The sequence below is a fragment of the Ascidiella aspersa genome, chromosome 3 (assembly GCF_963924565.1).
Source record: "Ascidiella aspersa chromosome 3, kaAscAspe10.2, whole genome shotgun sequence".
NCBI classification, from domain to species: Eukaryota; Metazoa; Chordata; class Ascidiacea; order Phlebobranchia; family Ascidiidae; genus Ascidiella; species Ascidiella aspersa.
In genome coordinates this window covers 20,363,477-20,386,494 of record NC_139449.1, presented here as the reverse complement: position 1 = coordinate 20,386,494, position 23,018 = coordinate 20,363,477, and the positions used below count along the sequence as shown (strand labels likewise).

Genomic DNA, 23,018 nt, shown 5'->3' with positions numbered 1-23,018 from the left:
TTTTTATTTGTGCTCAGGACTACTTTTAAAATGACATGTGTCTGTTTTTTGTGTTCTGATTTAGTTTCAAAATTGAAACAAAATAACTTAGGGTACCTTTTGTTATTTTCTAACTGTTTTATTGCAATTTTTTAGTTATATAATTTTTTTTCAAAAATCTTTAAATGTCTTTGAGTTAAAATCATAAAATTGTGTGTCTACTAAACATGGTGAAATAAAAATGTTGTACTGTGTCATGTAGGAGATTTTATAATCTACATCAACAACTCTCACCCATTTATTCAAGAGCAGCTCCATGCAAAATTGAATGAATGTGAACGGTTTCTATCAGCTGAAAGAAACTTCGCATTGGAAGTATGCTAGCTTTGAACTTATTATATTAATACAAATTTAATGTATGTTTGTGTGCACATGAAGCGGAACATTTATTCACTAGACCAGTGGTTTTCAAACTTTATTTTTAAAAATTATGCAACGGTCCCCTAGCAGTTTTTAAAAATGCTAAAAATATACTCAAAATGACTCATTGTTTTTAATGGCATCGATGGGATGGGTGCACTTGCTTCTTTGCTATCAGCTTGGCTATGTTTCACAAACAGTTTTAAAACCGTGACTGTACAGCCCACAGTGATAGCGTGCACGCTGTAAAAGCGTAATTCTCATTAGCACAACAAAACACTCGGACGTCACAAAGCACAACTCAACTTGAAGCATGGAATCACATGAATGAAAACTAATCATAGCTTGTGATGACTAACGCAAACACGTTGTAATTACCTTAGCGTTTGGCTTTCTTTCTTTTGTCTTACAATTAGGCCTATGTCTGCATTTATTATTATTGTGTTTGTTAAGCTTGGTTTGGAAAAGTAAGTTGCCTGAAAAGTTTAATGCACAAAAATTTTTATCTTCATGAGCGTCGTATTGATTTTTGTTAGGTGCTTCGCAGTCCCAGAAAATTGTCTCGCTGACCCCAGTTTGAGAACCACTGCACTAGACAATGAGTATCCTTATCTCTCAACGTAAATCATTATCAGTAACGCCTATCTTCTTGTACATATTACTTTATTAGTAATGCAAATGTAGCTCAACTAAGGTTTAATATTTTGTGTTGCAAGATTGATGTTGGACCTGTCCTGAAGGCATGGTATAAAACACGATTTGCACACATGTCTGGATCCTACTCAGCTGAGGGATCCAACTTTTGCATTACAAACTTTAGCCAAAAATGCCATGAATGCTACAACCCAATTTTGTGGATTGGCTGCTTGCCATTTATGCTTCTTTGTGGACCACCATATTGCGTGAGTGTGCCATTGTTTTACTGTTCCACATTTTTTGGCATAAAAGATAATTTTGGTAAACTTCTCGAGTAAATTAAAATTAAAAAACATCGGTACAGCTTTTCTTAGTTACAATTTGAATAAATATAAATAAGCAAAAGTATTAAACGAAATCTAAATAATCCATTTTGGTAGTTCTGTAAACTTAAACATTTTATAAATATGAACTAAGTCGATGCATTAAATAAAAGCTTATCTAAAATTAATTGCACTTAAAAAAAAATTTTACTTGCAACAACATTAAATTCGAACTTTTTGCTTTAGCGGCTAATTCTTGGCTTGTCGTACTCTGAACTTTTTTTTTAAAAGTATCTGTTGTTCTTTAATTTACCTAAAAAATTTATATTTGGATGTTTTCAGATATACCGTGCAGCCAAAGTGAAAGACTTGGATTGCATTATTCGAGCCACAGTGACCTACATAGAGGGTGTGAGTGCTGCTGAGCGCCATCAACTAGCTGTTATGCTTGCACAAGCCTATGTTCAAGGACTTAATGCTGGCTCCACAATAAATCCTGGTAAAACATCTTTAAATTTTGTTAGTATTTGCTTGACTTTTGTTTATCCAATAAGCCATTAATCGATAGTTTAATAGCATGTAATATTTAAAAAACTACAATATTCTGAATAACTGTTTTAGTTTTTATTAGTTTTCTGTAATTTGCACACATCCATTAGCTATTTTTTTTAATTACTAGACTTATTATTCTAATGTCTGGTTTTACCATAAATGTGTCTAAAACAATTACACTTAGTTTAAACGTGTGAACTTTATGTATATGTGCAACTGTAAAAACCTGAGCTTCAAAATTTTAAAGATCTAGGTATGAAAGCTGTATTAGGTGAAATACCAGTATAAAAGTGTTGTTATTTCGTGCTTGAATTAAAATCTAGTATTGTAAACATTTCTAGGCAAAATAATAGTTGGAAAAATCTGATAAACAACGACTGCACCTATACATTAATTATTTTTATCTATTCGCAGCTCCTGTATTGCAGCCAAGCGCCCCACCTCCTTACACTGACAACGAACCACCCTCGTACGGACAGATCTATTCATAACTTATAAATCAAAAGTACAACAAAAATATTACCAGTTTTGTATTGTTTAAATAAGCGTTTTCAAATGCATAGTGGTTAAACGATTGCGACTTAAGCTTGTCAAGATTGAATCGTAACGACATCGTTTACATTCCAACTGGTTTCGGATCGTTTTTTGTGTGACATGCTTTATCGCCATATTAGGTCTGTTAGTCAACGCACACTGGTCAACTTGTTGCGCCACGTTTAGAACTTGGCTGTTTTTTACTTAACTCCATGCAATTGATATGCTTTGTTCAAGTTTCACGGCTCAACCTCAGTCACAAAATAAGCTTTTGTTATAATCGAGCCGGTTGTATTAAAACTCGGTTATCTAGTGAGTCGGCTACATTTATATATAAACTTTTACCAGAAACTTAAACGCGATAATTTGGTTCGAGCCAATTCACCGTTTCGAAAGTTTTGTTCGCCTGAGGGCCTCGCTATCTCGCGCCGCAATACGAGCGCGGTTGTCAAAAATAAACTCTGGCCGATTAAATTCGTTATAAGGAGTACTACAGTAATGGAGTATAGCGATCGCGACTAGTTAAGCATATTTAAACAATGGCCATGTTATTCGCAATGCCTGTGAAGAAACTCCAATTAAGTTAAATGTTAAATGCTGGACATTTCCTTCGTGTTAAGAATAGTTTTCGCGCATGTTATGCACGCGTAAGCTGAACAGTTAGACTATGTTAGATTCAAAGCGAACATGATTCAACATAAGCTGCTGCACGACCAGCATATAGAAATGGTGAACCTGGTGCACCGAATTTATCAAGCATTTGTTAAAAGAGTTCGTACGTTGCTGCGACACAAGCCAACTAGTTCTTTATAAGCAGCATAATCGAGTACGTTCTGTATATCTTCGGCTTGGTTGTTCCTATTGTACATTCTGACAAGTTTTGTGTTGTTTCAACTCTTGCGGCACGTTTTTTTGTATTTAATGTATGTAAATTGTTCGCATCATGTGGCGACACTCTTTTCTTTTGGCAAATACGTTACTATAATTTAACCACGAAGTTTGCCTTCACGAGCCTTCTCTTTCTTTTCGCCCATGTAACTTATCTTGAAACCGATACACTCTGGTGAAATTTATTCTTTTTTATGCGACGCTTCCAGTCATCTTTCTCTACACGTATGGTGTAAATACATGTATTCTTTTTATTGCATCTCTTCGTTAATAACCACAAAACCACTTAATACCGTGTGTAATATTTTCTTTAAAAAATCATTTTCAATAAGCACACTAAAATCGATATGTTTAATATAGGTTTGCCTTCTGTCGATAAAGCAAACAAAGCGCCAAACGTATTTTTTGCATCGCGAGATTAAATGTTGTAAAGCAATAACGATTTTATTCGGGTTAAAAAACAATATTATTTTATTTTGTCGAAAAGAGAGACCGGGTCTGATGGGTGGTCTGCTGGTTGATATATTTACTTTTATGCTTGAAATTTGTATCCTCTTATTTGCACCAACAGAGAGATGATAAACCCTTCATACTTACACGACAGTATTTTAATACAAATTACTGCTAAAACGCTTATAAGTTGTTGGCTTGGTAAATTCGTATAAAGATATTCCATTTAACGGTCCTGCGCTTGAACCTATCATTGCCATTCTGTTGTTTTATCAAAACGACATGATGTATTACCACTATAAAAATAAAAATAATGAAACGGCTCGAACAATATCGTCGGAGGAAACTCCTTCAAATATAAAAAGACCACTTTCAGTTTTTGCAGTATAAAACCAAGTAAAGAAATTAGGCGAAAAACGAGTAAAAACAAAAGAAAAAACAGAACAGACCACAAATAGATAAAACAAAGGCGAAAGCTTAAGAAGAGACGTTTGGTTGACGGTTTGGTTCAGGGGGGTTATAAAATGTGTTAAGTTTTTAGCAGTGTCTATCCTACGTAGGATTTTTTTTGCCTGTTGAATTTAGCACCGTGATCGATTAGATTCATTAAAAATTTGTAAAAAAAATTGTTCAGAGGTTTGTCGTTTCATTTTTAGGTCTTTACCTGATATGAGTCAGTAACTTTAAGATAATAAGCTCTTTCAGTACGTGCCTTGGTGAAATACAAAAAAAATATACTTGTTTGTCAATGCGTATTTCCTGATTGAAGCAACTCACACTTCTGACCATCTATTAGAGCAAATAAAAAAATTGTTCTATTTTTACACCTTGTTTTATTCAATAATAATATTGACTACATCACAATTCTATGTTAACATTTGTGTAGAATGTAGATATAACGTCTCGAAGAGGTGGTTATACTTTACCAATTGGCAGTGTTGCAATAACTTAGGTCATTGACTTGACTTAAGTCACTGTTTTTAAATGAACTTTACTTTCAATGACTTAAGTTCATTTTGTCAAATAACTTGGAGTATTTTAAGTGTTTTTCATTAAAATTTATCTTAAGTTTTGCACATTAAACACATTTATTCCTGTTGGCTACATTGTGTTTGTGTTATTTTTTTAGTTAAATTGTCGCTTATAATTGGGCGAGTTTACCAATTTTAACAGTTTACAATTTACTTTTATGTCAATGACATGACTTGAAATTGACTTGGTCTTATAATGACTTGGCTTAAGATTTTTGCAAAATACTTGACTTGGACTTGAGTCATTTCAAAATGACTTGTTTACAACACTGCCAATTGGCATTGGGTATACGATTATATCGGAGTTACTTTTAAAAAAAAGATAAACCCTATGTAGGCTACTTTTTAGTGATTGTGACCCTAACAATATACGCCGTAGGCCTAATGTTAAAAATGGTATTTTTTGACCAGAATCTGTCCCTTTTTCTCCAGGCCATCCAGCCATCTTCTTAAATGTATTTAAACTAAAGATGTTAGTTGCATTTTGTAAACTACATCAAAGTTTACAAACATCAAATGATAACCCCATCAGTTTTCGTAAGATTTAGAGTTAGATATCCTCAATTGGTAATTTATTTTCAAATACTTGTAGGTTAATACTGTAAGTTGCGTATCTTAAACCCTGTGGAATGGAAGCACAGTAACACTTCTTATGTCAACAAATTTCCAAAAACTGGGTTACATTTATTTGCTTTTGCAAAGGTATGTTTTGTTTGATATTGTAATTAAACATAGGGCTGATACCAACGCAGCTCCATAACAAAAACTTATACGGAACTATAGTTTATTGTGCGACCAAACAAACGCAAAATTAAAAAACAGACAACAAAACAAATGTGTATGAATCTTTCTTAGAATAAATGAGCACCTTACGTCTAATTTTACTAGGCTACATGTCGTTAGTAGGCCTATGTTGTCAACCCAACTTTAATGAACAATTTACAATTTAAGCAATGGAACAGTTTTAGGTGTTTTACTGATAAAAGCAGGCGAAATAGTAAGCAGGCTACTGTATCACGAATTACGGGACGGTAAAATCTCTTAAAATACAGTAAAACGTTTTTTATAAAACGTAAGCGTTTACGATTTAAATAGGCGTCTAAAAAGAAAAAAATACGCATATTCTAAAAAAGCGAAGTTCTACAGTCTTATAAAACCTAGCAACTTTATTATTCACGTTCGGCTGCGCAATTTTGTTCTGTGTGGCCTATTTTGTATTACACAAAAATCCAAAAGGTTACTTACTTTCTAAAATGTAATTTAAGGCTCCTCATTTTTCAAACAGTAAAGAATATTGCAATAGTGTACAGAGTCATTGTTTTTGCGAGAACTAGAACACCATTTTTTTCGAAGTAGTGATGGAAATGTAAAACTTGTTTCGTCATCCTGAGCGGTGAAACAAAATTAAACTTTCGCATAACTATTCGTAAATATTAAATCGTTGAAATTCACGAAATCTATTAAAGGCTGTCTGCGCCTTTACTGCCCCTTTTACTCCAGAACACGAAAGGCAATTTTCGTATCCAACCACTTTATAACGCATCTTCTTTTTGACAGCAGTTGCGCTGTTCCATCTCGCTTAAGGGAGCTTCGTCATCCGCCAGGTGGCATCGTGGAGCAGCGCCCGCAAAACTTGAAACGACAGTGCTTCGCCGACCGCCTTGGTCAGATGGAGGTGAGGGCGGTGGGCCAACGATGAAGTTGTCTTGGGACTTGGACACCCTGAATGCCTGTGTGGTATTGTACGACCGTGAAATTGATAAACTGGAAAACCGGCTTCCTGCAAGAAGACATAAATTGATTTGTTTCGGCTTTGAAATCTTGTTTCGCACACCCATGTTTTACTGCAGACCTATATTGTAATCTGATAGTTAAAGAAATACTTAAAAAAAGGAAGTGCGCTTCGTTTTAGCATGGTTTGAACTTAAGTAAACCAACAACGAAAAAAATAACTCACAGAAATAATACCTCTCTTTCAGCGAAAACAAAACGCACAATTTTTTTTATGTTAATTGAAAACCGCTAAATGTACATTCCTTTCCACCAATGCTACCAAATAATATGACGAGAAAGATAAATCAATGGAACACGAAACAACATTCGATTATGTCTAGTCATTATAAAGCAAATATATATAGTGACAAAAATAAATATAATTGCATGCTACGTCAGGACAAAAACAAAGGGGAGACGAACCGGATAAACAATGCCATCTACTCACAAAATTATTGACGTGCTGTGAGTGACGTGCCGTGATGTTCAAAGTTATCCCTGACGCCTAATGCATATTGTATATATACTATGAGTTGGTATGACGGGAAATAGAATCGGTAACATTGTGAATAAAGGGAAACACAAGCTTGTGACCTACTCTGACAGGAGATTTCCTGGAAATGCGACGGTTAAAAAAAACCCTGGCAACAGAATACCAACTGAAGTAATTTACGTCTAATCTAGATGCCGACCTTGGCAGTCTTGAATCAGAAGGCTAAAGATTCCAATCAAAAAATTATCAAACGTTATCCGTTCAAATCAGACAATACGCGTAATTTTACGGTAAAGTTGGTATAGTGACGTACGTTGTTCAAGGATAGGTAGATATTCCAAATCTGATTTTTCTGTCCTGCCAAAGTGCCCAAATTTTGCGATAAGTTCGTTTGATGTTACCCGGGGTTACTACTAGTGACGTACAACTACGGGGGTTGGACCAGAATGTAAATTGGACAAAAAATCTTGCTGTGCAGCACGGAAACTCTACGAAACAGCAATGCAACTACATAGAAAAGAGACAGAGCTTACACAGTTTAATTTTAAAATAACTGATGGTTAGCAAAACTAACTTACTGTGAGAAGCTTTTCTGCAGCAAGGAAAGCGATTTTCACTTTTCCAAGATCGAAATGCCTTACTTACAGCAGTTTGAATCTCGCTGTTGGCAAAGCAGTATATGACGCACACGAAGACGCCCTTTGTAAAAAATCAAGATGAAGCATTAACTTAAGAGCCCACGGTCTAATTTCCTGTTTGATAACTGCAAATTCGACGCCATAATCACAGTCGGGATCTGCGCTGTCGGCAATCAATTACATTATATAATATTATATTGTTTTGTATATATGCTATATTATTTTTTTAGCGCACACCAATACTGTGTCTTGAATTTTACATTTTTCATTTTTTATGGCAATAGTACTAAACTTCATTCGGAAAACTAATGTGTGACATTTTTAAATAAAAATATTGATTTCGAAAGCAGGAAAACACCACCTAACGGCGTTTCAAATGTTCGTCCATATCCATCACGGCATCACAATGCATAGCAACGACACTCACCTGGAAACTCAACAAGAAGAGGTTGAAGTACATAAAAGCGAGCTGAGCATTAGCGCCGGTTTCCGGCATTACAAGAAAGATGATGAATGTGAAACCCAGCAACGGGAAAAGAAAGAGAGCTGCCTTGACAGCTTTCATGTAATCCAGGCTCCGCGACACTCCCCTCATTTGACGCAATTTTGTGCAAAGAATTCGCACAATGTTGGCGAGGATCACGGCGTTGATCTGCCGTAAAAACAAAAATCGTAATGTAAACAACTAAAACCCAAAACATGGTTAAAGTTACAGGGCCCACTTTTTGCATCAATAAGGCATGAGCGGTCATTTTTAAAGGTTTTAAATTTAAACTTATACTTTTGTTGGTTACCCATCGACACTATCTTCCACAATGCTCATCTGTTGCAAAAAGTTATACAATTAAAAAGCCTAATCAGTGCGCAATCTGCATTTTTTTGGATTGAAAGGTCCAAGCCTATGTACGGTGGATTTTTTCGACATGAAGCTAATCTAGTAAAACACTTACCGATAGAATGCAGAGAATTGGTATATGGTAGAAGAACCCAGCAACTGTCCAGTCATGCGTATTGATCCAGCAACCTTGGTCGTCCAGTTGGTACTTCAAGATTGCCCAAATGCCAACAAAAGGAACCGGTATGCCTAAGGTAAACACAAAACGAACACGCCATTATGAAGATGACAGAAGTGAAGTTGAAGTTACGTGCATAGGATTTACTCTTAGGAAAGGACATCGATGTTTTTTAACAATGTCGCAAAATTGCGGGAAATATATTCATTAGGTATTCCAAAATGTCACCCAGGTGCTGTATAAGAATGTTATATACTGCCCTGAATTCAGCTACAACAAGCTATTTTAGAATATCAAATAATAATTCGGCCAGTATAAGCCATGACAGGCCCCCGGGCTTGCATTTGTGAGGACCCTATAAATGGTAGGGGCGGAAGAGCGATACTTTAATTGTGCTTTTTATCGTTACCGGTACCTGAAACCATTTTCAACAAAATATACACATAAACTTCTGGGTAGATTTTGCATGTTTAATACATTTTTAGAATTAGGATAATTTCAAACGGGATTTATTATATCTTGAATTATTACAAAATATAAACTTACGCTACGCCGAGAAAATAAATTTAAACAAAACAAGACTAAACCTTACTGTAGTGTAAAGTACTATGGTTGTTAAATACTTGTCTGTTGCCCTTAACAAAACAATTGGGGTATATGACACAGCTGGGGTGTATTTTGTGATAAAACCATGTTTAAAAAGGTATAACTGTATATACTGTAAAACTTGTAGAAGCATATATCTTACACAACCCTCTAGAAGAGCCGCAGCTATATTTGGTTAAAGTAGTGGTTCTCGACAGGGGTTCCGTTTAGTATTTCAAATTCTTTTGGTTTCGTATTTTTGCTTTATTGGCGAGCTTCTACACTTTAATGGAGTGCAACAATTCAAAAGGGTTTTCCTACCTTTTGTACAGTTATTGTGTACTGTTTTCAAGTCAGTATTGTGACATCCCCACTTAACAAAAAACAAGTAGGCCTAAGGGTCGGCTAACTACTTATATTTTAAGAAAGGTCCCGTAAACCTAAAACGGTTTGAAATCAAGGACTTAAACTGTGCCAGTATTTTGTGTTTGTAACAACAAATAATAAGTCATTTTACAAAAACATCGACCGCTTTGCAAAGAGTTAACACTTGAATTACTCACCCCAACCAATTACCATGTATGTTCTCAATTTAAAGCGGTCAGTGGAGTAAGCAAGCACGATCATCATGTGCAGGTAAAGTCCTTCTACAAACATCCAGAAGTAGCTGGCATACTGCGCGTAGTTGAATACCGTTACCAGCACGCGGCAGTACCACTGAAAACAAAATGACGCATAAGTTAACATATACATTACATTCATTTGTATCGAAACGATTTCAGTTTAAAACACCATTTTTTTTTTGCATTTATTTATTTAAAATACATTTTAGACCGTTGATGCAGTTTTACTTAAAGGTAACAAGATATATTCGGCGAAATTCCAGTACTGTTTGGTTTACAAACGAGGATGCCATGGAAATTCAGCCACATTGGGCAAATTATGCAATCATTTCAAACAAATGTCTCAAGTTTTTCCTTCTAAAACGAACAAAAGTGTTAGACTATGAAAAATACTTTATCGATCGACAAGCTGTGTTTTTTTCGATTTTGTAAGATTAAAATCTCCATGTGTTCCTTGGTTATCTAATTATTTTGGTGATTGGCGAAAACGTTGTTCGGTGGATATCATTTTCAAGACAATACGAAGAAAACAATTAATTATTGATTTGTACGGCGCCACTCTGGCTTGAAGACAATGTGATGCACAATTAATTACGGCGAACCAAACTATTGATTTTAGTCGATAGAATATATAATAAGATTAGTAATCAAAACCAGGCAGCCGTCACTACCGCTTTATGGACGAATATTGAGGAAGAGTCATATTGCCGCATTTTGTAAATGTAGTAATTATTTGCTTCCTATATTGTTTAAAGATAGCAGTGAAATGCATCGTTTAAACATTTTGGGGTTCATGGTTTTTTTTTGCATGTGTAGGTCTCGACCGTTCATGTGATATCACTTTTGGTGGGGCGTAATCTCTTACGACTATCATGAAATGTGTAGCCTACCTCGTTGTTGCTTTGAGCTTCCCAGCTGATAGAGCAGTGAAGAAAGATCCAGAAAAGGTTTCTCAGGATTAATGAACTGGTGAGGTTCCAATGGATAATGATGCGCCAGCAGCGGATGCTCCTGTAATGAAACCAGCGGGCCTGATAATCAAATCTCTTTCAAACAGGCACACAATACCCTATTTGTATTCAGGTAACACACAGACCTTTACCAACATCTCTCGTATCCACAAAACATAGGGTAACGACCAACGACAGTATAAAAGATGTAAATACAAAAAAGAGGAACAATGCATATACTGTGAACTTAATTATATAGATTTCAAAATAAAGTACTGGAGTAGGTCTTGGGTAAGAATGGCCTTTAAGGTTGTGTACGGGACACTGTAATGATGTAAATCAGGTCGGTTTGACTACAGGTCGGTTTAACTGCAGGTCGGCGGGCCAAATGTGGTTTCGGACTCTATTGGACCGCGATATTATTTTTTCGCCGACCGATTTACTTTTTATTCCGCTGCTGTGAGTGTCCCCCAAAACTTTATTTTGGTCAATTTAACCAATGTTTCTACCTTTTCCGTATGTACACAACCTAACGCTGTGTTGACTCTTTACAAAACGAAATTGGAGATTTTATGACTACGCTGTTACTCAAAATTGTGGCATCATCTCTGAAAATTTGCATCTTACCCAAAGGCATTGCGGCGGCCAACTTCGAAAAAACAAGTTTTTTACTCATTGTGATACAATTGGTAACTGTGACATAACAAACAACTTCCATATGACAGGTTTTTACAAAATTGCGTTTGTCAAATAACAACATTTAGCTAAAAAAAACAAATATTTAAAAAATATGAATCATACTAAATCTTGCAAAGTTTAACAATTTAAGCTCCTTTATACTAAGCACTGTTTATAAGCTGGAAGTACGGACTTCGTGGATAAGAAACATAATATTCAGAAAGGGGCGCGTCCTTCTGTAAATTGCGTCAAGGAGGGCGAGGCCCAACATTTTTAAGAAATCCTTTTCTAGTGCTTTAGTTTTCGAAAGAGACTCTACTCAGCAAACCACAATATATGCTGTAATATCTAAACTGTTTTATCTTAAAGCACAATATTTTGGGCGTAATAGATGACAGGTTCCACTTTTTGCCTGAATTTTTTTTAAACTGTTATGTTCGGAGACAAAAAGTTGCTATACTAACTTGAACTTAGAGCATCTCAAAAGAAAGCTGGCTTTAAGCAGCACCGAAAGGTATAACGTTAAGCAACCCGCTACATTTTTTGTAATTACCGAAGAGTCCAGAAAATAATGAAAGTAATCGAGAGAGTAGTAAGAGAGAGGCCCCGACCGACGTACGTCATCATAGCCATTCGAGAGAAGTGCTCCTCACACTGTGGAACCTGTGATTCAATAATACACTGTATTGTTTTGAATAAATAGCATAGGTAGCATAGCTTTTTTCGATTAAACATCCGATTTGACCGCGACCGGTGAGACGGTATTTTACAATGCGACCAATGACGTAAAACTAACACTTGCGAAACCAAATCAGCTTTAACGGCAAGCTACGAAAACGCCCAAATATAGTGCTTAACTATCCACTGTGGCGTTTTATTGTCTTACCCCAACAACATTCCCAGGGTGTCGCAAGACGCTGTGAAGAGGTTCGCCGTGTAAACTGTTTGTCGAACGAGAAATTGACAGGAAACAAAAGTAAACAATGTCAACTTAATTTTAATGAATAGCCGAAGCTGAATAATAATAGCCTTGTCCAATATAAATAGTAACCGCGGCTTTTAGACAAGAGAAGACCTAATTTGCGACACTCAACAAACTCTATTAACAACATTTATTACAAATTAAATTCTTTTTAAAAAACATTTGTTTTGTTACCTAAACAATTGAGAGAAAAACGAGATTGTTTAAAAACATACGTGAAAAATATCTCGATAAAATAATTTTTATATCTATATCAAGATTAATTTCGGTTTATACTACAAAAAAACTTGTAAATCAATACTTTTCGAAATTAGGTTTTCCTTTGTTACGTCGTATAAGCACACAATGCAAGCTTTGAGATAAAAAGAATCGTTGTGACGCAAATAAACCTTAATACGTAACTTTAGTTGTTGTTGCTTCGCGTAAACCCGCAAAATCTTGTCAGATTTTTGAACAATCTGTCTAGAAATCATTTTGCCCAATTTAAAATTGTTGTAATCTGTATTTGTGCGCCAAAATTGGGTGTTCGCGTAGGTTTTCGAAGACTGAAAAGGGATCGCGACCAGAAAAAGGTTGAGAACGCAATAAACAAGTCTGGCCAACTAAAACAAATGTCATCAGCACATCTGTCAGATTGGCGGAATATTTTACTCTTTCTGCTGCTAATTTTTTAGTATATATTGTTTTTTTCTTGTCAATTTTTCATTTGACAAATGGTACACCCCCTGACAACATCTTGCGAGCCCCTTGACCCTAGGTTGCGAACCACTAAGATAAAGGTATATTGTTTACCCGATTAAAAAAAAAATAATAATGGGTAACATGTAAAATACGAAAGCAACACTTGCTGAAATATATATAAAAATAGTGTTTTGCATACTCTATTTCGGCGTACGTATCACAATCGTCTAACTCTAAAACACGTTCGACGTTTGTCAAATGCTCTTGCATTCCCTACTCATTAACATGCAAATGCGTGACATGCCGAAACTCTAAAGCCTAAAGTCTAGGCCATGCAACTGCATGACAACTTTATAGTATTGTGCGTTTTCGACTTACCACTTCAGAGCCGTTGATATTTGGTTTGAGGAAACTCTTCCCGCTACAAGGAACGTTCTATTTCCAAATGTATATAGGTTTATGAATGTTTTAGTATGCACTAAAACGTTCTTTTCTACAACATGCATGCAGTTATGAGCCTGCTACTGAGGAACCGGTTAGATAAAAGTTTCGGTAGTTTACGAAACTTTAGAACTAATAAACAACAGTGCTTCTTAACCTTTTTATCGGCTACCCAAACATTATGCAAAGTATAACAGCAAAGCTTTGGCACCACAATTGTCAACTTTTTGTTTGCTTAAAGAGAGCAAAGTATACATCGGACGAGTACCGATACTTACAGTTTGCATCGGGTATTGGCTCCGATCGGAACAAAGGGTATATAGGTCATTAGAGCGATTGGGCAAAATGGGCAGGTTTATATGGTCATAAACACCAAATTAAATAAATATGAAAAACAGTAGTACGAAAACGCTTTTTCTGCAATATCAAAAAGTTGTTTAGGTTTTCCAACAACAAAAAGTTTGCAACAGCATCACAATTAAGTATAGTGACACAAATAGAACCAAATTCTTCAATAAATTTAGCTTTTTTCAATTGGTTTGTGGCCCACCTCAAATGTTTCCATGACCCACTACCTCGGAACAGCTGGGCTAAAGGATAACATTTTCTAACGTTGGCTTAGGTGTACGTATAGGTCATGGGCATTCAAGCTGTTCACGTTAAAAGTTTTTATCTCGAGTGTTCATCGACTGTTTCGCCTTCGCTACGTTAGTGAGTGCTGAATTAATCATGTGTGTCAATAAGCTGCATTTACCTTGGATAAGCCCCATTTTTTTTAACATTTGCGCAGCGATGAATAACAAACCATTTCTGCTGTACAATGGTAAAATGTCTAGATAGCTCGAAATTCCCCCAATAAAAATTAATGAAATCATATATGTTATGTTAGTAACATAATAAATTTTGTTTTATTCAAAATATATCACGTTTCGTTGTAACGTTTGTTAAGGTCATATACTACCCAATTAAGTTCAAGTTGGATTCATCGAAATACAGCATGCATATATTCAGCATACCTTGTCGAGTATCGGCCTGCATGCACTGTAGTTTGACCGCGGCGCCCACACCCCGTCGTTGAGGCAATCTCTAGTCACGTTGTCTAAAAGCAAAACAATAAAATACACTACAATATATGGCAGGACCAAGTGCTCAAATCATTTTTAGGCGGCAGGCTAAGATATAAGCAACAACTTTTTTTTCAGTCCACATAAAAGCTGGTCTGCGTAAACAAGTCCTCCGCAAATCATGCATTAGTTTTAGTAGTGGAGGAAGTAAAGCAAACCTTAAAACGAAATCGATGTTTGCCATTGGAGAAAATCAAAATCTCGATGGCAAGAACCGATTGTGATACACACTTTTCCTGTAAAAAACGAGTTTTCGATATCCCTAAAAAGGCCAAAAAGCTGTTTTTGTGTACGATGTTAGTCACGTCATGTTGCAAAGCTTTTAAGGCGCCTGATAACACGTTACGGCAATTATGGCGTAAATGTTTGTTGGTTGACACGAAGCCATCGAAATCAGATCGCATATAATTCCTAAGCAGCGAGCCAAGTACTTTGCTAATCTGGGAAAAACAGATTATGGTGTATTAAGAGATAGAATCAAACTGATAAAACGTTGCAACAGATAAGAGCGGCATGGAAATAATTAAGCGCCTCACAACCTTAATACGCTCCGAGGCTAAACTTTAACGTGTCCACAAACAAACAATCAATTGCCTTCTTGAGCAATCTTAAATAGTTGAAAGCTTATTGCTTGTCTTGACACAAACAAATAATAAACCGATTTTCACCTGTCCGATAGTAGGGGATTCCCGCGATCTCTGTCGGACATTTGACCGACGCCACCTCGCCAGCTCGAGTTTTGGGGTAACATGTCCCGACTGCGTCCAGTACAGGTCTGCAGTAGTTGTAGTCTGGTGGACAACAGATACTCACAATGCCTGGATGTCACACACATTGTCGTAGTTGCTCGTTTTTAAATTACAACACTAAATTTGTATTACTACGGACTGCTACGCGACATAGTGAAAATAATATGTTTGTCCATTGTGTGAACAATCTATATTCAGAGAAGCTAAGTTTAACTTTAAAACAATGTATTTTTTTATGTTACCAGGTCAGTTATGTATTTCTTTCTGTAAAAACAGATTTGGGTTAGTCGGGGTCGTAAGGCACAGAACATTTACAAAAAAGGGCGGGCTAGAAAAAATGTTAAGAACCAGACGATCGCAAGGGTGTTGAAATAGGTGGATTGCATGATTAATTTGGCATCAGGTGCCTGCTCTTATCTTTTACATCGATTTCTTCGTGGTTCAACCCGTTTTTGTTTGCGATTGGGTCAAAAGCACCCTAGAATAGTGCCACAATGGTGGACATACTTGAATTTATAGTCGCCTTTGTTTGTTATAACCATAGTTATAACCATAATGTGTTGTGTGCCGTTTAACTGACCTTTGCCGGAATTAAATTGGCAAGCCGCAGTCAGGCAGCAGGCATCGTGCTCACTGTAGGTGGGAAAGGCGCTGAGCAGCGCTCGAGTCTGATCCGACACGTTCTGGATCACTTGTCTGGTGAGGGGAACAACAGTATTCGTAACATCAAGTCGTGCAGTTTGTGGTAAGGGGATTAAAATGCAGTAAACAATAAAATTAAATAAGACAATGTAATATAAAGGTAACATGGAGGCATTAACCTACAGAAATGCAATAAATCGTATAAATTACAAAAGCTTCCAACAATGAGCACTCGCAAAATCTCAGTAAAAAGTAAATAATCTGCAATATCAGATTGTTTGCATCGTATGCAAAGAGCATTAAACAAGTTCGCGTTTCTGGTATTTAGTCATCGATCGTAACATTTATAATTAATCTTGTTACAGGCATCGGCCATTAACAATAGTTCCTAACAAATACGTTACAGAATTGCAACAACGACTGCATATCAACAACCCCACATATATGGAATCTGCATGATTCACGCATGGCAAACAGGGCACCTTGCGCACGGAACGTAGTTCAACCGACACAATATTGCCGGACGGTCTCGCGTCAGTAATCCTTATACTGCCCATCACAAGTCATTAGCCTATACTTGATCCCGAGGGACAACACAAGAAACCTCGACAGGGCACGATCCATGATCCATGTCAGGGACATTATAGGCTCGACACTAACTTGCGGATACACAGGCAGGGACCAAGTCAACCGTGTTGGGTCGGATAACTGCCAAATTATTAAGACGTAAATTGTATATTACAGGAAAATTGGAAGATATACGACCTTAACGCTAGCAGTAAATGTATTTTCAAGCCCTTATACCTCGCACGGGTGGCATTTCAATCGCCTTCATGTGCCGCCTTTATTTTCGCGGATTCAAAAACAACAGAATCCAGTATCGAATAAACAGCATCAAGAATTGAACCATTTGTAAATGAAGCATAATTAAGCACACAACCATTGTTGTCGATTACATTAAACCGCATTATTTACATAGGTATACAATGGGTTCCTAGGGTTCACAAGTAGGTCAGAGTTTACATAAAAAAGTGTTTCATACAAAAATTACACTTTTTTATTCAAATGTCCACGAAACAAAAGGTTTTGGAGGCCCAGGTATAATCGCACAAAAGGTGAGAAGTTATATTTAAAGGTGTAATAATAATAGACAGCCGCGTTCGGAAACATGACGCGATACCTATACGAGTGGTGCTTTGGTCATGACGCAATATTCTGCATTAATAAAAGGAGCTTTTAAAGGAACATTTTGGCATTCAAGCGCTCCCTGCCACACAACTTTCGTAAAACGTTAACTTCTTTAGTCTTTATTGTTTATATTAGGGATCTTCTGGGCAATCGATATCGCCCCGGCAATCGATGGAACTATGTGAGGGGTCGATAATTGACTGTTTAGGGGTCAACTGGTCGATAAGGTAGAACATTTTTTGTCTTTTCTATATTCAGATCACACTTATGGAAATAGGCGATCAAAAAAGTCAAGAAAGTGTAATCAGGGCATTTTATCTGGAATACTTACGAATTTCTATGAATGATTTTATGTTTATAGAATGTAGAAGTTATATTTTCTAGTCACTCGTTCCTGCGGGGAAGAAAGTAATAGCTAAGTATGAATGATAAAAGCGCTAAAATAGCAACAGAATTTTGTTACTCAAATGCACAATTCAAAAACACGCGCTTTAAAGGATTATCTTTTAGTTTAAAATAAAAGATGGGTACGCTTTCCTCAAACTGAACCTTCTTGATCTGTGACGTATATGTCATGGGGTTTATTGATAATTTTTTTTCATAGTGTGTTACAAAAAAACGCGACGCCCATCTCGGCGCCAAAGAGGTTTAAAGTTGTGGGAAACAGCATCTGCTGTTAAGTAAGACTGGCTTCATGTTACCGCGTTATGATACATTTTGTCCACTATAAAAGCTAAACGTTATATTGTATACCTGATCAGCAAGTTTTGTACGTTTTGCAATTGCATTTCTTACAGCTAACTGTTTTGTCGTCATCTTGTTTTAACTTAAGTATGAAAATTAATTATCCTGCAAAAATATCTATGAAAAATTAAATGCGGTAGATAAAAAGCAATTTCTGAACGCTTATGCCGTGGTTATTCGTAAAAAAAAGATACCGAAATAAGTAAGGTTGGGTTTCGATTGGCAGCTTGAAGGTAGCTATTTTATCCCAAAAATAAATTGCGATACACGCCCAGACGGCAGCTGATGCATTAACTCAAACTTTTAATCAAGTACAAGGAACGAAATATGAGTCGGTGCTAGGTAGGCCATGTAGGGGGAATTGTGGCAGTAATTTAAGGTTTGACTGACAGCAACCATAGGGCGCAATATCGGCGCGTACGCAATAAAGCGAATCGACCGGTAGCTGTTAACAGCCTTAATCAACGAGTCGGCATTTCATTTGAACGGGCAGAATTCGCACGCAGTCAGAATCAATAACCGTAATTCCTCGACGAAAAAACGATAAGCTGGCTACAATGAGTTGACATAACTGCATTTCGAGAAGATGCAAAAATAATAGAATTAAGGTCCCCTGGGTTTCTGTGGTGCATGGCGAGGCTAAGGCCAACAACAAACACCAAAACGAAAACATGTTAAAAATTTGGATTTTGCATTTTATTTTCCGGATTATGCGCAACTGTTTAAATAAAATATACTTGAATCTTCAAGAAGTTAAACAAAAGGTATTTTGATTGCTATACCCGTTTTATAAATAGTTTATACATTTTTGAATGCATTCCAATACGAATGGCTCTGCTTTTAATGCGTATAGATTAGGCGGCTTGTCCATGTAAGCCACCTTTCGCGTGTCACCCTTTTCCGACTTTACCTGCACACCTTCGAAGTACACCCCTCACAAAGTCAGCCAAAAACAAATAACTGTGCCACTCTCACGCACTAAGTGAAAAATAAATACATTTTTAGGCAACGGAGCGTAAAACAGTAAGACTGTCACGTTTAGTTTTTTAAATGGTAAAAACCAGGGCTCCGAAAATTTTCTATGTTTGTCGACCTATTACGATTTTTAAAAGTTCTGCAGAACCATTTGCAACGGAAAGGTGCAGTATTCTGTGGACCATCCAAACAAAGTGAATAGCAAAGTTTTTTCGATGTATACTTTTGGCAGACATTGGCATCGTAGTTTTTAATATAATGGCTGCGCTGACGCCTTATCAATTTGCAGTTATTTTAGACTTTAGAGCGTGATATTTTAACAAGAAGAACTAAGTAGTGAATACCTATTATCAAACATAAGGGCGGAGAACCTGCGACCCGCTTGTCTATTTATTGTGGCAACGTAGTATCAAAAAATATTTAACGTTTGTAGAAAAAAAAACCTTTGCTTGACTTCGACAATAATGGTGGTTATGTCCAGAATTCCCCCATGTAACATTCTAATATCGCAAAAAATTTTCACAATTTCACTACATATACAGTACAACACTTGCTTTATTTGTGTCCTTGAACGTGACAAATTTATGCGACGCGCATTAATCCTTTGTTGATAGTACTATCGTTTCATTACGAAACAATTAAATACTATTACGTGATGTTAAGGCAGCCACAACAACTCGCACGGTGCCTACTTTATACTGGGACAGAGTTGGCGGTAACCAGCGATGTCAAGATATTCGTTGTTGTAGAAAGCCTCTTGCCTCAGAATGTAGAGTTCGTCTATCAACAATACAAATAATTACTTTAATGACGTTATTTAGTTGCAATCATGAAAATGTGATTAATGTTTGCTTTTGATACACCCAAAATATAAAGACTTTAACTAATATTATCACACTCAGCCAAGTTTTGTATTATCACACACAAAATGCCGAAGAGACTTAGATTTTCGGTTGTTAAAATATAAGGCATTTGAAGTTAAAAACAAGTTAGTCACGTAGCAGCTTGCTACTTGTTTTGTCGAACTTTACCTTGGTTTTGGGTTGTTAATAGGAGACCATCAGACGCCGCCGTGGCATCTTGGCTTGTGGTCGAGGGTTGCAGGGCATGTCCCTTTACTGTTGAACTGATAACACATTCCACGAAACCATTTTTCTGTTAAATACAAATGCAAGTTTCGACAAGACATTAAATATTAATTATCCTGTATCATGTGCGGTCGGGACGGCAGCAACATATTTTCTTCCCACGCACGTATGTTTAAAGGCAGTGCGTCGAATTGGCACACACGTTATAATGCCCGCCCTGCTCTGGCGCCAGTCTCAGAGCCGGTTTGTAAAATACAAGATATTCCCGCGGTTGTTTTTCCAAAATCCCGAAAATGCACGCTTAGTGAAACATGGAAATTTGTCGTGCGCGCTAATGATAATGAATATGCACTGCAACAGAATAGTGCAGACATTAAAAAGTTTGTTAATTTGTCTGCAATTGGGAATGTTGGAGGATTTCTGTGCCTAACGGTAAAAAAGCTTCGTCAAACCCGGGTAAAGAAGCATTGGTTTACACAATAAAATCGTTATACATACGACATAAACCGATTCGACTAAAAATAGGCTCTTTTGGCACTATTTTATCCAATGTTTGGCAACCTATACTGGTCGATGCCTTCATCAGGGAAAGCAACAACACCACGCAAAGTAAAACGACACAAAAAAGGAGATAAAAATGCGATACCCAACGAACAATATAATTATATAAAATATAAGTACCTAAAGAGCTTCTTTTTACTAGTTTATGCCTGGTATAGCAACAGCGTATTTTCGACGTTATTTTTCGCAATTTTTTTGATCAAAACAACTTACGTAGGTAGCGCTAATAAAGTATAAGAAACTTTTAACACTAAAGTGCGAATTTTATTGCGGCAATCCTTTAGCAGCGATAACATGAGCAGTGTTCAGGGATTCGTTAAACGAAGAGTATTTTATATTAAGTTGCGGTAGGTTACGTAAATTTGCAATTAGAGTTCGCTTCAGGAAAAACTTAACGTTGTACTATCAGCGTGATTTTGACATAGTTGGCTAGCAAACCTAAAGCGATGGTTAGTTTACCATCCATCCGCAATACTAATAAATCGGAAATGAAGTCATCACAGTAACCATAAACATAAATTTTCAACAAAAGTTAAGTTCAAAAAGGAAGCCTACAAATTAGCAATTTGTGTTTTTTTTAATTCAAAACATCAACTCAGACTATATGCTATCTAGATAGCTTAATCATTTTTTGGGGACTTGGTATTGTTAAAAAACAACTTTTTTAAAATAAAGATTAAACTAAGTATAGAACTTAGCAAACCGAAAATCAGTTTGTTTGTATGTAATAAAAAGATAAATATATTTCGCTACAAAGCATCTTCAGTATCTTAATTCGAATGAATTTTTAAAATAAACGAAGAAAAGTCAAACAAAGAAACAACAATAATCACCAGACGGTCTTCTTACCTTTACAGACAAAACGAGCAACATCGTAAAAACATAGACCGGAAATCCCATTTTTAATTTCTCGATGCATGCATAGTGGAACACATAAAATACATTACTGGAGATAAAGATGAAAAATAAATTCACCAACGATCTAAATCTATAAATAGAAATTCGAGCGACATTTGTTCGGGGATACAATTTTGATAACCAAATTGTGATCCCTTGACATGTCAAGGTTAAAGCTGGTCGTTAGTTATATTATTTACTGTCCGTAACCTTCCATTTCGAAGAAAATTGATTGTGTTGCTTCCCATCATCGAGTCAGGTCGGTGCAGTTATCAAGCGCAGGTGATGCGTTAAGTGGATAGCAAATAGCGGTTTAGGGTCGCAATGTTCTCTAAAGATAACAGGGCAGACCCGCTGAGCTTATCGCGCCAAACCAAATGAAAAGTCTATTCGTAAACCATCGTTATTGTAAGAAGGAAAAATTGCCAACCTGCGTTTTAATAAATACTATGTGCCCAACAGCTTATGCCCATAAAGCTGAGCATTACGCAATTTTGTTCCATATTCGTAAATTTTTCTTTACTTATTTTTCGATACACAAGCCTGGCGTGACACACCTAATCACATATTCGCGATCTGAAATGCTGATCCGATATGTTTGTCGCTCAACTATTTTGCTGCAGCAAAGGGATTCGCTTGACGAGCGTCGCTAAGCGAACATTCGAATAATCCCGCGGATTAAACGGCGAACAAGAAGCGCCTTTCAGCACGGCGTAGCATAGCAAGCTTAATGGTCAAGATACGGTCGCTGAACTTAAGCGGTCGTTTTTTCTTGGACGTACTTAGATATCCGTTATAATGGGGTAGTCGATGCTAACTGATTTAGCTAAAAAAACATGGTGAGTTAACGCGATTTGTCAATTCCCTTCCTATACTGTGGCGCTTTACCAAATGGAAAAAGGTCAAAACTGCTCACGCACTATTAAATGTCAAGTAGGCGTGAGCAAAAACGCCCGTCATTCTCTTAATTTGCTGAAAACTGTTATAGATATTGTTTCAGGCTGCCCAAGTTGAAGAACACTAGTTATTTGAAGTTTCTGGCCTAGAAAATGAATCTATATTTTCTCACATTTTTTCCCTCAAACTTGAATAAATTTTTCAGCCTACGCTGTCTTGCACTCACACAAGTCCAAAAGCGTATGTTATACTGTCGAGTAGCCCGGTTGCGTTCAGATATATATATAACACCCGCATAGACGTTGCCTTCTTTTTTCCGTCGAGCGACCAATAAAAAGGATTTGCTACCAGTAGGCTGCGACCTAGGCCCTCATTTGAGCCTTCCTATGAGGATAATTTATAACATAGCGATTGCATGTTTACCAAAATGGACAAGGGTAGAGTTTACCCAAGCCTAGCAACTAAACAACTCAATACACCCTT

The 23,018-nt window shown here is 36.6% G+C and overlaps 2 protein-coding genes across 2 annotated transcripts; one reads left to right on the top strand and one right to left on the bottom strand.

Moving 5' to 3' along the window:
* Window positions 1-245: 245 nt before the first annotated feature.
* On the top strand, window positions 246-3,591 carry LOC146160706 (uncharacterized). The gene is made up of 4 exons (XM_083384630.1): window positions 246-354; window positions 1,116-1,301; window positions 1,701-1,857; window positions 2,325-3,591. The coding sequence occupies exons 2-4, from the start codon at window positions 1,167-1,169 to the stop codon at window positions 2,399-2,401; spliced, it is 369 nt and encodes a 122-aa protein (XP_083240756.1). The 5' UTR covers window positions 246-354; window positions 1,116-1,166; the 3' UTR covers window positions 2,402-3,591.
* A 1,997-nt stretch (window positions 3,592-5,588) lies between these two features.
* LOC146160705 (corticotropin-releasing factor receptor 2-like) lies at window positions 5,589-21,989 on the bottom strand. Its single transcript, XM_083383475.1, has 14 exons — window positions 21,591-21,989; window positions 20,124-20,247; window positions 19,785-19,872; window positions 16,124-16,239; window positions 15,463-15,585; window positions 14,687-14,769; window positions 13,608-13,664; window positions 12,120-12,229; window positions 10,829-10,949; window positions 9,879-10,032; window positions 8,668-8,801; window positions 8,145-8,369; window positions 7,658-7,778; window positions 5,589-6,593 (listed from the first exon to the last, which is right to left on the bottom strand). The coding sequence occupies exons 1-14, from the start codon at window positions 21,639-21,641 to the stop codon at window positions 6,346-6,348; spliced, it is 1,755 nt and encodes a 584-aa protein (XP_083239601.1). The 5' UTR covers window positions 21,642-21,989; the 3' UTR covers window positions 5,589-6,345.
* Between the last annotated feature and the right edge of the window lie 1,029 nt (window positions 21,990-23,018).